Source organism: Lithobates pipiens, unplaced genomic scaffold (assembly GCF_037356315.1).
Source record: "Lithobates pipiens isolate NorthernLeopardFrog02 unplaced genomic scaffold, aLitPip1_a1.2 Scaffold_10, whole genome shotgun sequence".
In the NCBI taxonomy this organism is placed as follows: domain Eukaryota; kingdom Metazoa; phylum Chordata; class Amphibia; order Anura; family Ranidae; genus Lithobates; species Lithobates pipiens.
In genome coordinates this window covers 227,656,098-227,672,892 of record NW_027507686.1, presented here as the reverse complement: position 1 = coordinate 227,672,892, position 16,795 = coordinate 227,656,098, and the positions used below count along the sequence as shown (strand labels likewise).

Here is a 16,795-nt window from a genome sequence, read left to right as displayed (position 1 = left end):
TTCAGGAATAATTTTTTTTTTTTTTTTAATATATACTTTGTTACATTGGTCCAGCTAAGACCAATGTAACTATGCATAACCCATACCTGGCCAATGCCCCAAATCACTGCAGTAGACACCACTACTCCAGTGATCTCCACTTGCTTCCGGGTCCCGTGCCAAGCAGCTGACCTGATGCATTGTGGACACCGAGGGTCAGCTGCTCAGCACGGGTGCCATTCAGAGAATGCTTTGCATCTTCTGAATGAATGCAAAGTGGTCTCTGATTGGACAAGGATTAGAGCATGACATTACTGCCCCGCCTCTCCACCTCATTCAAAGCAGTCTCTGAATGGAGCCCATGCTCAGCAGCCAATCAGTTCAAAATGCAGCAGACCAGCTACTTGACACAGGACCAGAATGCAAACACAGATCACTGCATTAGCAGTGTCTACTTCATGGATATTCAGCTTCCAGGGGGGGGAATCGGTCATTTATGGTATATACAAAGTTACAGCAGGTCCATGGTTCCCATGTATAAAGTACACCTGGAAAACAGCCTTAAAATTTTATTTTTGGGTTTAGCTCTGCTTTAAAGGGAAGAGCAGACACCATCACAACCTTGGAATTACTTCATTTACTGGACAGAACTGAGAATTCTGGTAGGGAACGTGTTAAACATACCCAGCATGTGATTCAATTCTGTGGCACCAACACAAAACTGAAATATCAATATGATAGATGGGTTGGCCTGAACTACCAAAGTCTTTAGATAAAATTATATACAAGTTAAAAGTTGATTGTTCACGCTACAAAATAAACGATCAACTGGTAGATTTAAGTGGCGTATAGCAAGTTGTTGACTCATGGCAATTTCCATTTCACCGATCAGTAGAAAGAACCTGGTTGATGCCAAACCTCTTTCCAAAGGAAAAGGAAATCAAGGCGGTCAAATGATATAAGGGGACACACCAAGCATGAGAATGGGGAAGACCAGTGTCATTAGTCCCCTCCTTCACCTTGCCACCAAGCAGCATACTGGAATGTTACAGTTGGTTTGTAAACATGAAGGAAAAGAAGCAAGAACCATAGAGGAGGACATCTGACAAACAGAATTAAAAAAAGGTCAGTTTCTCCAAATATCAGTCAGTGCTGGGAGCATTGCACAATTATTTGCATGTTGATGAAATGTATTTTTTAAATATTTCAATCTGTTATCTCCATGCCCTCCGAATACGAATAGAAAAAGGTCAATTCCATGCCACTTAAAAAAAAAAAAAAAAAAAACACATACAAACCTAGGGGGCTGCCCAATTATTTTTTAATTGTGCAAAAACTGGTTTTGAGCTTCAAGGATTAGCCCCACCTTAGAGAATATTAGATTAACTGCTACAAATGACTATCTGTGTATACAACCTCTTCCAATGTGCTAATGTTCGGGGTTAAGCAAATATCTTGAGAGGAGAATGCTGAACCCAGCGTCTGAGTATGTAAGCTTTATATATTCTGTTGCAATATATTTTTGTTGGAAACATATACATTTTATGTGCAGCGGGCCTACAGGTGTAAATAACCTTATTTGATTCAAAAATAATTATAAGGATCTGAGTTTGACCAAAAAAGGTGCCCAAGAAGCACCTAGGGGACAGTCCTACTTGAGAACCTTTCAAATAACTGACAATGGGTGAAGAAAAACACTGAAGAACACCTTTAAAATGGTCAACAGATGTAAAGAAAGATGTAAAGAAATTAGAATTACATTTTGCAAAATATATATTTTAAAAAAAGGGCCAATTTTTACTACAGCAATAAAAAATTAGAATATCGTTGGACCCCCAAATGGCTCTTCTATAGCGTGGATGAAAAGAAACAATTGCAAACCATTAAATGGGTCGGATTTCTTGAACTATGATTATTTGATTATGCAGAATGCTTGCAGCTGTAAGAATAAGGTAGGGCATGAGAAACAAAGATTATAGTTTGAGTCTGGAGGAACATAAATAGGAAACTGATTTCCAGTTGGGTAGATTGCTAGTCCAATTTTTGAAAAAAACGTGTAAAGAGGAAAAAAAAAATAAAAAATACATGTTCATCAACTGCCAGCACTGACCATATAAATCAAAGCCACCATATTAAAAACACACAGAATACAGAACCCAAAGAAGTTAAGTTTTTTTGTCATGTTAATTTTGTTTTTATTACTTTCAAAAAAAAAAAAAAAAGTTCCTAAATATTCAACTTGAAACATTTTCCTGTGTTTGCATTTTCATGTCCAGCTGCACATGATGTGTTTATGGGCAGGATGTGACCTGCTCTGCACTGCTGTAGGCCAGGGGAACTGTAGGAAATAAATGGTTATTGATACCAAACCTTTTTGTGATTCATGCTTCTCAGTCTTCCCTTGGTAGTCAAACCCGACAGCACTCTTGTCCACATTATCCTTATCAACACCGTATTTACCGCCAAATCCTTTGGAATAGTCTAAAATTACAAATGTGTAAATCAAATAAGGAATTTGGGAGTAGGCTCATAAGTAGGGTTAGTATTCTAAATGGATGTATTTTATCACCAGTTTCAGCATGGCCTTTTGTTATCTCTGCGCAAGCATCAGAGGCCAGAGCTCTAAAGCAACATTAAACAATATTTCATACACATCTACTACTTAAAGTGGTTGTAAACCCTTACAAACCACTTTGACCTACAGGTAAGCCTAGATTAAGGCTTACCTGTAGGTCCAAGAAATATCTCCTAAACCTATACGGTTTAGGAGATATTTGCCCAAAGACAGGCACCGCTGTCTACGGCGCATGCGCCGTAGACAGCGGCGCGCAGGCGCACTGAGCGCGGCATTTCCAACAATGGAACTGCCGCGCGTGTCGGCTCCCGTGCGCATGCGCGGGAGTGACGTCATCGCGGCTCCGCCGAATGACAGGGGCGGAGCTGTGAGACCCCACCGAGAAGATGGATGCGCCGGACTACAGGGGACAGCGGCGACATCGCTGGCTCCTGCGTCAGGTAAGTGACACATAATGGGCTACTATGCGATGCATAGTAGTCCATTATGCTTTGCCTTTGCAGGGAATGAAAGAGGAAGTAAACCCATCAAGCAATTGTAAAGTCTTAGGGGTTTTTTTTGGGGTTTTTTTTTTATGCTTACCTGCTCTGTGTAATGGTTTTGCACAGAGCAGCCCGGATCCTTCACTTCTCCGGTCCCTCTTCTGTGCTCCTGGCCCCTCCCTCCTATTGCATGCCCCCACAAGAAGCAGCTTGCCATGGGGGGGGGGGGGGGCACCTGAGCCGAGCTGCAGCTCTGTGTTTCCATTCAGACAGGGAGCTGTCATTCTGCCCCGCCCCCTTCGGATTGGATTACTGACTTTGATTGACAGCTGGGGGGAGCCAATAGTGCTGTTGCTGCATCTAAGCCAAATCAGTAGGAGAGTCCCAGATGGCTGAGAGAATTCTGGAAGTGGCTGGACAGCGTTGGGGCTCAGGCAAGTATTAGGGGTGCTGGGGAAGCTGCCACACACAGAAGGCTTTTTATCTTAATGAATCAAGATAAAAAAGACCTTCTGCCTTTACAACCCCTTTAATGGGCCGGTGATCTATTTTTCATGAAAAAACACCTCCATGCATCATCTTCATGAGCTCCCAAACCTTTCCTTCTCCCAATCACTATGTGTTTGGAATGGGCAGCGCACATCAGTAGTACTCATGTGTACTGACACACACACACACACACACACACACACACACACACACACACACACACACACACCCTAATTCAGGGTGACTATGTTGCTACAAACAGTGGACTTTGGAAAATGAATGTAATCATCCTCTAACAAAGTCCGATCACAGCAGCTAAATATATAAATATAAGAGAAAAAAAATAAAAATAAAAAAGGGGGGCTATAAAAAAAATAAAAAACACAGATTTTTCAGAATCGGGAAGACATACTTTTCTTTTTAAGGCTGCGTTTAATGTAATTTTAAGTGATTGTGAAGGAGTTGCAATGTGAGACACCCCCTGCAAAAGGGAACCAATGCTGGCATAATTATTTAAAGTAGATGTAAACCCCAACAAATAAACCGTTTACTAAAGCACTATTATGAAAAAAAAAAAATAAAGGCTCAGGCGTGTTCGGGATCCTAGTCGTAACCCACCCGCCCAATCCCACCAGGAAGCCGATGCTGCACATGGCTAATCACAGGCAGAAAGACATTTCCTGGTTCACATCTACACAGACCAGGAAATGTCTCAGTCTGATTAGCGGTGCGCAGTGTCGGCTTCCTGGTGGGATCAGGCAGGTGGGTTGGGACTAAGATCCCTGAGCCCATCTCTAGTCTATGATAGATCACCAGGAATTATTTTAATGAGAGCTACAGATATAAAAAGTATTCAAAATTACTTTTGAAACAAACATGGTGAAGCTTATAAGAGGGATATTTCACCACGTTGCTGTAAATAAGCCATAATTGGATTGGTTATTCATAACACACATACAGCTGAATAAGTCAGGGAAGGTACAGATTCCCATGTCCACTCCAGCTGAATGCTCTCCTTCAATAAGGTTTCAATTAGACAGACAGCCAAACAAAAAACTGCTTAAAAAAACCCAATAGACTACAGATTCTGTGGATGTGAGGGGAATTATCTACAAGGGACACAGACAAAAAAAAAAAAAAAGTGGCAAGCTCCAACCCTCTCTACCCTATCCCAGCACTTTGGATCTTATTACTGGCCCGGTGTGTTCTGCAGTGATAATGGGGACCTGGCATCAAACAATCCCCGAAATGGGCTGTAGCCTTTGAGTGATAAATCCAAGAAGGGACATGAGAGAGTTATATATATATATATATATATATATATATATATATATATATATATATATATATATATATATATATATATATATATATTTAGCATTCTAATAAAATAAGAGGTACAACACACAAAAAAAAAAAAGCATTTGTAGCTATATTAACTTGCCAGAGAATACCAACCTTTTTGAGACTCGTGCTTCTCTGTCTTTCCCTGATAATCAAATCCTAGAGCACTCTTGTCCACACGGTCTGCCTGCACACCGAACTTCCCACCAAAACCAGTGGAATAGTCTGTGGGATAAAAATGTATTAGCAGAATATGACTTGGAGAAAGGCTTTTCCTTTTTAAAGTGTGGTCTCACTATAAAAGCAGAACTAGAGAGAAAATAAATGAGATGGCTGAGGAAAGGGGGGGGGGGGGGGGCGAACTTCCAAGGGATGGCGCCATGGTGCTGTCTCCCAGACGTGGGAAAGAATATCTGTCAAAACCAGGTACCCGTTTCTCCCCCCCCCCCCCCCCCCCATTATGAAAAGGTGCCAAATGTAGGGGGGAGGAAGCAGATAAGCGAAGGCCCACTTTTGGGTGGAACTCCGCTTTAAGCGATTTGGTACCTGGTTGATGGCCATAATGAACATGGCGTTTAACCCCCCACCCAAACACAAATGAGCCCTTACTGTCCTGAGCCCATATAAGGCTGTTTTCACACGGATGCGCTGCAGTTTACTGACACCATGGGAGCAGCTCAGCGCACCTCTGGCTTTCCTGTGGGGTTAGCTGCACTGAGCCTTAAACTTCTATTACATCTTGCAGGTGTGGTGCCCTTTCTGAAAGCACACCAAAACTCCTGCATTCAGATCCACAGGATAGAATAGAGGTCTATGGCTCAGTGCAGGTAACACACAGGAAAGCACAGCGCACCTGCAGATCAGTGTGAAAACAGCCCTATAACCCCTTTTTTTATAAGTGCGAATATGCCCATTGCAAAAGTGCAGTGTATGTTTAATACAATGACCTCTTCCAGATTCTGCTGGCATTGCTCTCCAGACTGCTTGCTTCATACATCGATGCTCTGAGATGGCGGTCAGCAACCCATTGATTTTTATCTGGTCATCCCGCCATCCCAGAGCATGGGCATGTGCTTCCCTGGTTTGGGATTGTGGGCCACATCTGAGGGCGCCACTGGCTGGGCAGTCCTGTCCTAGAAGAACATAAGGGTTTGCATAAAAAAAATGTCCTTTTTTTACATGCCTGTGAGAGGCATGCGACACGGCATGCTTAGATTTTTAGTTGCTCTTTGGCTAAAAGACTGCAGGCAAAACATCTGCAGTAGGAGTCAAGTCAGGAAATCTGGTTTTGGCTTGTGATGAACACACAGTGATGTCTTATTTGTGTTCAGTGTTCTTTTGTGCATTCCTGGGAAGAGCGATGCCCCTCACTGCTTGACAGGGTTACAGCAGGCCAACCCTTGCTGCAGGCTAGTTGTCATGAGTCTTGTTTCTCATTTTGACACAAACCTTTCTGGGATTCATGCTTCTCCGTTTTGCCCTTGTAATCAAAGCCAACGGCGCTTTTATCCACTCGGTCAGACTGAACTCCATATTTGCCCCCGAAGCCGCTGGTGTAATCTGAAAGGCATTGAGTTTTGTTATGCAACAGCTTTGGACATTTACAAAACGAAGAGACAAAATAAAAAATCTCTAAATCAATTCTAATACAATCAACCTTGGCAGCAAACTTCTTTACAAAGATGGAATATTTGTGGCACAGATAAGCGGTCATTTCCCTATAAGTATGGGCCTACATAAAGCAGACTTAACCTCCCTGGCGGTGATCCCGAGTCTGGCTCGGGTTAGGATTTTACTATCATAAGCGGTAACCCTGAGCCAGACTCGGGATCGCATCGCTGGATACAGGGAGAGGTTACTTACCTTGTCCCCTGGATCCAGCGATGTCCTCCGTGCTGTGTGATCGAGCTGGATTAACACAGTGCCCGAGTGCCGCCGAGCTCCGTTCCCTGCGACGTTACGACGCACGGGAGCGGAGATGGGCGCCAAATTCAAAAAAGTAAAAATACACAAAAACACACAGTACTGTAATCTTACAGATTACAGTACTGTATAAAAAGAATTACACACCCCCTTTGTCCCTAGTGGTCTGTGCAGTGCCCTGCATGCACTTTTATATTATAAATACTGTTTTTTTTTCTGCCTGGAATTTGGAGATTGCCCATAGCAACCAAAAAGAGTCCCTTTATGTCAAAAGCGATTTTAGACCAACTAGAAAACAGCGATAATAAATTATAATCACTTGCAGAATTGAGCGATAGCGATTTGTGGGGAAATTCATCAGCAAACACTAAATCTAATGACAGCGACAATTCTGCAAATAAATTTCAGTGTTTTTGGATTTGATTATTGAATAATTTTTATTATATTATAAACTTTATCATACCCAGGATGTCTGCTAGACTCTGGTTTGAACAGATTTAAGAGAGTCATTCCTAAGAATTACAGGACTACAATATAAAAACACCAAATTTCCATGCAAAATAATTGTACCGCTTTCAGCGCCTAAAACCAGAACTAATCATACCGCCAGGGAGGTTAAAGTCTACAATATTTATTGGTCAGATGATTGCAAGGCCCCACGATTTTCTTCCTGCTTGTTCCAGTAACCAGTCTTCACCTATCTGGATAATCCGGTGTCCTGTCAGAATAGCACTACCCATCAGAAAATGTAACGTTCTCAGCAAAAAATGCTTACTGTGCATGTGTTCCAACATGGCCGCTATGTGTTCTAATAGGTTTCCTAATCTGACAGAACATGAAGGCAGAAGCGGACATCTTCTTACGCCCAGGCAAGTCTTCAATTTCACACTTATTTTAGTAGTAAATTCACCTTATATACTGAAACACAGTATTTTTAAATCCTTAACACTGTTTTGATGTTGCATTCGACAAGCCTGCAGACAGAAGGTGGCGACGGCCATCTTTGTGCACCCCGCACTGCTCAGCACCAAACTGAATATATACTGAAATAGACTATTTCACCGTGACCAAGTGAAATTGTCTATTTCAGTATATAAGGCGATGTAACTGCTAAAGTGTGAGATTGAAGACTTGCCTGGGTGTAAGAAGCTGTCTGCATCCTTTGTGTTCTGTCAGATTAAGAAACCTATTGAAATGCTTGGCCATGTTGGAAAGTGTAGCGCATGCACAATAAGCGAATTCGTTTGCAACGTCACTTCCATTGCATTTTATGATGGGTAGCGGTATCCCGATTAGAACACCGGCACAAGATGACCTAAATGCCGCACATGTGATCCTGGCACGCAAACACTGGGATGACTGCAAGCACAGCTCAGTGTACATTTAGACTGAAAGTAGGCAGATAGGCTTATTTTATTGCAGAAGAGGCATTGAAAATCTCTTTAATAACGAGCAGCCTGCTCATAATTTTAGGTCTTAGCTCTACATTATTAACGCAAGCAAAGATTATTTATATGCAAATTGCCACACACACACCTCTCTAACTGAAACACATGGCTCCAACAATCTCAGAGATGCAAACAAAAATGCATACGAAGCTTTTCTGTGTGGCTTAATCCCCTTTCCTCTGCATGCAAAAATAGATGAAAACCCACATCTCTTGGTTCCCTTCTAAGGTCAGCCTGCCCTTCAGTCAATGGGTGATGCTGTGCATATAGCAGGCTCATGATCTGCAGCCCCACTAACAGAAGCCAGGACTCAATATGCCGACAACTTAATTATGCTTGCTGTCAGGGTTGCCAGAGGAGCATGTCTTCACAGTGAGGATTCTGGAAGATTAAAGCAGCTACAGACCATACATAAGGACCATTTAAACGTACGCTATATTACCAAAAGTACTGGGACACCTGCCTTTACACGCACAGGAACTTTAATGGCATCTCTGTCTTAGTCCGTAGGGTTTAATATGGAGTTGGCCCACCCTTTACAGCTATAACAGCTTCATCCCTTCTGGGAAGGATGTCCACAAGGTTTAGGAGTGTGCCTATGGGAACGTTTGACCATTTTTCCAGAAGTGCATTTGTGAGGTCATGTTAGCAGGAAGGAAGGCAGTCGGGTCAAGAAAAGAGGTGGACCAACATCCTACATCAAACTAACCACTTGCTTACTGGGCACTTAAACCCCCCTCAGTCCCAGACCAATTTTCAGCTTTCAGCGCTGATGCACTTTGAATGACAATTGCGCGGGCATACAACACCGTACCCAAATGAAATTTTTATCATTTTTCTCCCACAAATAGAGCTTTCTTTTGGTGGTATTTAGTTACAGCTCGGAGTTTTATTTTTTGCTAAACAAACAAAAAAAGATGCAAAAAAAAAAAAAAAAAAATCATGTTTTAATAGTTTGTTATAAAATTTTGCAAACGGGTCATTTTTCTCCTTCATTGAAGTGCGCTGATAAGGCGGCACTGATAGGCTGCATTGGTGGGCACTGATAGGCATAGTTAAGGCGGCACTGATGGGCAAAGATGGGCACAGATAAGGTGGCACGGATGGGTGGCACGGATGGGTGGCACGGATGGGCACTGATAGGTACCACAGATAGATGGGACTGCTGGGCACTGATGGGCGGCACTGCTGGGCACTGATGGGCGGCACTGCTGGGCACTGATGGGCGGCACTGCTGGGCACTGATGGGCGGCACTGCTGGGCACTGATGGGCGGCACTGGGGTGCAGCACCTTTGAGGCAGATTGGGTGGCACTGTGGGTGGCACTGTGGGTGGCACTGTGGGTGGCACTGTGGGCACTATGGGCACAGACGGGGGGCACTTTTACTTTTAGTTATACTTCAGGATGGCACTGCGGGAGGCAGGTGGGCACTGGCAGGTGGCATGTGGTGCCTTGCATTGCTGGCCGTGATCGGGACTGATGTCCCGATCACGGCCGCCGGTGATCGGCTTTTTTTTTTTCTCCTCGCGCTGTCAGCGCGAGGAGGAATAATAGCCGATTACCGGCTCCGTTCTATCACATGATCAGCTGTCATTGGCTGACAACTGATCACGTGATAAGGGGTCGGGATCGACCCCTTGCACGGATCGGTGATCAGGCGAGTCTCAGACTCGCCGATCACAGAGCGCGCCGCGCGCGCCCCTCAGGGGGCGCGCAGGCCGCTCGTAACCGGGACGACGTCAATAGACGTAGTCCCGGAAATCTAGGTCCGCGCTAATGCCGTCATTCGGCAATAGCGCGGTACCCAAGTGGCTAAAGAGCAAATGAAACCCCCTATCTGGACTTTTTAGACCAAAAGGATAAGTAAACTATGAAGATAGTGGATGGATAAACTTGTCAGGCCTGACCTCAACCTGAAAGTACACTTTTGGGATAAATTATAGCAGAGACTGTGAGCCAGACCTTCTTGTCTGACCATTCTTCCAGAAGCACATTTGTGAGGTCAGGCACTGATGTTAAACATTCCTATAGACACACTCCTAAACCTTGTGAACAGCCTTCCCAGAAGAGTTGAAGCTGTTATAGCTCCAAAGTGTAGGGCAACTCACTATTGAACCCTACAGACTAAGACGCCATTAAAGAGTGTAGGGGTCCCAATACTTTTTGGCAATATAGTGCATCTATAACCACTCAGGGCAAAGCATCAATTTTAAAGTGTGTGTGTGTGTGTGTGTGTGTGTGTGTGTGTGTGTGTGTGTATTCCATAATGTAATAAAACAAAAAAATTTGTAGTATTACTGTATGTGGATCTCCATAAGAAAAAAAAAATTAAAATAACCACTCCTAATTTTGCCAAAGTTGTACAAATATAAAGTACCCTACATTTTTGTCCAACACTAAATTAGGGCATCACTTTCCTTGTTCAAGTGGAAAGGTCTCCTGATAACCCACCTCCCAGCAAGGTATACCCAATCTGTACCATCTTGCCACTTCCTTGCCCTGTTTCTTGAACAGAGCTGGGCTTCCAGGCTTGGGGTAGTATAGAAACTCCATGTGGAAATCTCTAAATAGCATTGCCACTTATATTGGTTAGCCGCTTGCCTTACTAAATCTTGTGATTGCTAGCATCCTTTTCTGAAGAACCTGAATCAGAGCCCACAAAATGGTAACTAGATTTTCCACTTTCTGTTGTCTCAAACAGAAGCAGAGCTTACCTGTGCAAATACATACATACATACAGCTCCTTCGTAAACATCATTGCAAAGTATAGACAAAAATTTGATTTTTTTTAAAACCCCGATATTTACATGCATACAGTAGTTAAAGAGACCAAATTGCAGGTAAATGCACAGAAAAAAATATTTAAACATTGAGTATTTTTCCCTTCACATAAATAGGTTATTGAAATGCAATGCGTCATTGTACGTGCTAGAGAATCTGACTACCCCAGGAAAAGTTAATGTCCTATTGCATGTCACAGGCCTCTTCTCTACTGGGAGTGCCCAATTACTCCGTGTGCCGACCCAGCTCCTTCACCCCTCCCTTCACCACCTTTTATGCAGCTGCCATAGGGTAGTGAAGGGCAATACTTTAAACTGTTTGGGTCTGCTGACATCACATCCAAGCAGTGCTTAGCAGCCACCATTACCTCTTTTAGATTTCTACACCAGGGAGGACATTACAGATAAATAAGATTATATGTGCATTTAGAGTATTTTATGTATGTTATGGGAAGGCTTATGCTGACATACATTTTCTGGTGTCAGGGTCTCTTACTCTTTCACCATGTATTTGACCCCACTTTTACATCTCTTGAACTTGTTGGGGTGCTCTGAAATACAGCAGAAGTTGGCTTACAATCAATGATAGTTTCCCCTAAAAACTACAGCTAAAGCTCATTAAAGTGGGAGTAAACTCCCATGCACGACTTTCACCTATAGGTAAGCCTATAATAAGGTTTATCTATTAGGTACTGGAAATATCTCCTAAAAGTGCACCGTTTAGGAGATCATTACTGTAGTCCTGTCATGCATGGTAGTGACATCATTGCGGATCTGGCCCCTCACACAACCAGAGTCTGTGAACCCAGAAGGAAGATGAGTGAAGATGGAAACAGTGTCAGCGGCGACAGCTCACCGCTGGAAAGCTTAGATCTAAGGCAAGTTTCACATAATGTGCAAGTATGCGATACACACTAGTCCATTTTGACTGCCTTGCGGGTTAGAAGTGTTAAATGCAAAAATTTATTTTTAAAAGTTCTTGATAGAGTGAAGATGGATTAGCACACCTGTCAGTTTTTGTTGCCCTCTGGGTCCCCATTAGGGAAATTCACACTCTATTTGTCCTGTATACTATCACCACTGAAAGTAAAAGAAAAATTGGCTTGTCATCAGACCAAGAATAGAGGGGAAATCTTCCAATGGGGGACATGCCAGGATTCCCTCAAGTTGGAGAGATTTCATTTTGCTTCCTGTTTGGCTATGGGACAGGAAGTGAAGGGGAAAATTCCCCAATGCAACAAAAAAATAACTAAAAAACACACTGACAGGGGTTATAACTTCTTTTCTTTATCCAAAATTAATAAAAAATGCCTTTAGTGACATTAATCTCGTTTTGCGCTTCTCAGTCTGAACCAAATGATGTGCGTTGTGGCAAGGTGTATCCAGGGTCCCTGAAACAGTTAACTCAGCAAGCATTCCAAGAAATCAGGCCAACAAAAATAAAATTAAAATTTAGGCAAAAACTTTTAGGCACACTGCCCATGTACCCACTTGGAATTTTACGGACAGATGCAGCATTCACCTGGGTGAGTATAAAGGATTTTATTTTTTTTTGCATTCCCAAACTACTTCAAAAGCACTTTCACTTTATTGCAAAAGCATAGCAATACAAAAACAGGCTCCCAGTTCAGAGTAAAGTTTCAGACCAGTGCTTTTATTATTAAGCTAGGAGGTTGTGTTTTAGTATGCAGTTTGCGCCTAGTTTAATAAAAGATTAGACATGGTCTGAAACATTGCTATGTGAGCTGTGAGCTTGAGCGTTTTGTGCAGCCATGCTTTTCCAATAAAGTGAAAAGGCTTTTAATACTGAAAAACCTGAGGTTTTACATTTCTGTATACACTTTGAATGTTGCATCTTACAAGCTCTATTATACTGCAGGTCTCATCTAAAGGTCTGCTCCAGCAATAGAATAATAATAATAATAATAATAATAATAATAATAATAATAATAATGATAATAAAAAATAAAAATAAAAACCCACACGCAAATGTAGCGCACACACACGTTCTCACCTTTCTGGGATGCATGTTTTTCTGTCTTCCCTTGATATTCAAAGCTCAGAGCAGACTGCAAGAGAACAAAAGTATGAAAAAAAAAAACACCAAACACACAGGGAAGTTCATAAAAATAAAAAAAACAATGGTAGTGCTAAAAAGTTTTTAAAAAAGTTCCTGTTGTGCAGGTTACTGTGTGTAGGTTTACCGTTTTACAAACCAAAAAGGGAAGGAAACACCTTTGTTTCCTGGTTCAGCAATCCAGTTTCTTATGTCACCTTGGCAACCTCAGGCTTATTTCTTGGTCAACAGATTGGCACCATCAACTTTATTCACTTGGCAGGGATAAAGAAAACCAAACCAGGAAGATGCATAGTGACCTGGCTGTGCAGGGTGGTAGGTGTGTGTAAATAATCTGGCAATAAAAACACTAAACATACAGTATGCATTTTAAATGAGTATGCTTGCCTGTAGTTTCACTTTAAGTTTTGCTTCTAAAAGAAAAACAAAGCTGCTCCAGGTGAAAAATTAGCAGACCATCTACCAACCACTCAGGGTGAAGGTGTTAGCACAGCTCATCTGCAGAGCCACAGAAAAGAGGATCCGGAATTCGCTGCACTCCAGCCTTTATTGCATATTCCATAAAATAATAACAAACAAACAATGTGGGGTACAGCTGACAAAGCATTAGCTGTAGCGCGAAATGCGTAAAATTTTAGCTGTGTCCCACACTATATTTGATGATTTTTATTGAATATGCAATAGTGCAGCCAATTCCAGATGCTCTTTTCTGTAGTCCATAAATGAATATTTTTGTTTATAATACACGTTATACTTAGATTTTGCATAGAGCAAACACCGGCGGTACTAACTCCCACAACCTGACAAGTGCCCCCAAAAGCAAGCCTCTTGCTATGGGGGCACACAAGAAGGTTAGCTCCCCAGCCATGCCCTCTGTGTGTCCATTTAAACACGAGCTTGGCACAGCCCACCTCCCCAGCTCTGGCCTTATTGGCTCACTGACTGAACAGCAAGAGCCAATGGATCCAGCTGCAGTGTAAGGGGTAAAGAGAGAGAGAGAGAAAGAGAGAGAGAAAGAGAGAGAGAAAGAGAGAGAGAAAGAGAGAGAGAGAGAGAGAGAGAGAAAGAGAGAGAGAAAGAGAGAGAGAAAGAGAGAGAGAAAGAGAGAGAGAAAGAGAGAGAGAAAGAGAGAGAGAAAGAGAGAGAGAAAGAGAGAGAGAAAGAGAGAGAGAAAGAGAGAGAGAAAGAGAGAGAGAGAGAGAGAGAGAGAGAGAGAAGAGAGAGAGAAAGAAAGAGAGAGAGAAAGAGAGAGAGAAAGAGAGAAAGAGAGAAAGAGAGGGAGAGAGAGAGGGAGAGGGAGAGAGAGAGGGAGAGGGAGAGGGAGAGGGAGAGGGAGAGGGAGAGGGAGAGGGAGAGGGGGAGAGAGGGAGGGAGAGGGGGAGAGAGAGAGGGAGAGAGGGAGAGAGGGAGGGAGAGAGAGAGGGAGAGAGAGAGGGAGAGAGAGAGGGAGGGAGAGAGAGGGAGAGAGGGAGAGAGAGAGAGAGAGAGAGAGAGAGAGATCAGCCTATATAGCCAAGAGCACTGTAGACGCCCAAGTTGATCAATTCTATGGATGTCACCGTGACATGTTTGCTCTGTGAGCAGTTAGCAAGTCATAGGAGAAAATAATTTGTCGTGCTGCAGAATCCAGTCAGACAGACTGAGGAGACATAATTTTTCTTCAACAAGAGCAATCCTTATTCACTTTGAAGCCTTTGGCTGATACAGCAAGGTGACTGAGCCAGATGTTTAAAGTATTAGAAGCTTACTTGGCACACCTAAAACACCCTCCCAGCTCATGGATGCACCTGGCATGGACTCTCCAGCAGAGGCAATGGAGCAGGCATGGCCAGAGGCTGAAGAATAGCCCTCCCAATGGGACACAGGGAGTACCTCTGCCCCTGTCCTGGCCCCCAGAGCCCTAACAGACCAGGACAGTCAAACCCCTGAACCGACATTGTGGGATATTTTTGCAGCAGTAAGTCCCTGCAACACCTCCATTACCTCTCTACCTACTGAGATTAAAGGAGTAAAGCTAGAACTGAATATGGTTAGGCAGGACATGCAGAAGCTACGTGACCGCACAGCTGCACTGGAGGACAGGGTGAGCAATGTGGAGGATGAGGTAGCCCCCCTGCAGAGAGAAGTCCACCATATGCAATCTATTATAGACAGCCACACAGCGCGTCTAGAAGATATGGAGAACAGGCAGAGACTCAACAATATTCGCACGGTAGGCATACCAGAGCGAGCTGAGCGTAAAAGCCCGGTGTCTTTTATTGAGAATTGGCCGATTGCTACTTTTGGGAAAGAATCTATTTCACCAATGTTCACGGTGGAACACGCTCATAGGGTCCCACCAAGGCCACCTAAACCTGGGGAGCCTCCCAGACCGTGCCTGTTCAAAATGCTGAACTTCAAAGATCGAGAAGCCGTAGTGAATCAAGCCAGGACCAGAGCTACTCATGAAAATGGATAACACCCGCATATCCTTTTAACCCGATTTCTCTGCTGATCTTCAGCGTTGCAGAGCCAAGTTCACTGAGGTGAAGAAGCGTCTCTGCAAATACGAAGTCGCATATGCCATGCTTTATCCGGCCAAGCTTAAAATCACAGCTAGCGGCGAAAGACAGTTCTTCGATAACCCAGCTAATGCTTCCCTGTGCCTGGACCGGATGGAGCATATACTCAAGAAAGCCTCAGTACCTACGGTCTGAAGGGGACCTGACTTTATCCACTCTTAACAAGGAGAAGCAGATGTCCTATAAGAAGCTTTGCATATATCTGTTTTTTCCCTTAATTTTCCTGCCAGATGGAGGAGACGAATGTAACTTGCACGGTTCTTCAACAAGTTGGACCCGCAAGTCCCTTTGAATCGGAGTTGTACTGAGACGTTGGGGACCCCTCCCCTACATTTGTCCTGCGTGGACACGGTTACTTCCCCTCCCCCCTTTTTTCTTCTTTTGCCCCCCCTTTTTTTTCTCTTGTTGCTTTTATTGTCCGTCAAATCACCTTACAGGATGCGGACAATTTCTATTATTTTTCCTTGTTCGTTTTTTTTTTTTCCTTTTGCTCACACAACCAGCTGCTGTAGGCAGTATAAACAGCTCATTCCTTTTTTGCTCTATCTTACCAACCAGAGATGTTACCAAGTGGACGATGTCACCTTACCCATGCCTGTGTTAAAAAAAAATAAAAAAAATAAAAAAGAAGAAGAGGAAAAAGATTTCCTTGTACGCGGATGATACGCTGTTATACTTGGGAGACAATGACCGCTCTCTGAGAGCAGTAATGAAACTAATAGAACAATTTGGACAGCTATCGGGATTTGCTATCAATTGGCATAAATCGGCCCCGTTACCATTGGATCCGTTGCCGGCATCTTTGCCGGAGGACGTGCCCCATATACAGGTGGTTTCGTCATTTAAGTACTTGGGAATAACGGTGACGGGGGAAACATGGGACTACATAGCCCTAAACCTCAAACCTTTATTGCAAAAATTCCAGCAGAAACAAGCGAGTTGGAGTAAGCTGCCGCTGTCGGTGACTGGCCGTATTAATCTTATAAAAATGATCTGGGCGCCGCAGCCGTTATATATCTTACACAATGCTCCTCTCTGGATACAATACTGGTTCCAGCGCATGGACTCATGGACTCACAGTTCAGGGCTCTTATATGGAGAGGTGGAGTGGCAAGAATCAAGCTGGCCACTTTACA

At 43.3% G+C, this 16,795-nt stretch overlaps 1 protein-coding gene across 3 annotated transcripts in view; it reads right to left on the bottom strand.

Moving 5' to 3' along the window:
- The window catches only part of CTTN (cortactin), a 78,624-nt gene that overhangs the window by 21,354 nt on the left and 40,475 nt on the right, over window positions 1–16,795 (bottom strand). For all 3 annotated transcript variants that reach the window (XM_077462470.1, XM_077462487.1, XM_077462479.1), the window contains 4 exons: window positions 13,036–13,090; window positions 6,319–6,429; window positions 4,984–5,094; window positions 2,350–2,460 (listed from right to left, as the gene is read on the bottom strand). In XM_077462470.1, coding sequence (XP_077318596.1) covers window positions 2,350–2,460; window positions 4,984–5,094; window positions 6,319–6,429; window positions 13,036–13,090 — 388 coding nt within the window. The remainder of the gene's footprint in view (window positions 1–2,349; window positions 2,461–4,983; window positions 5,095–6,318; window positions 6,430–13,035; window positions 13,091–16,795) is intronic.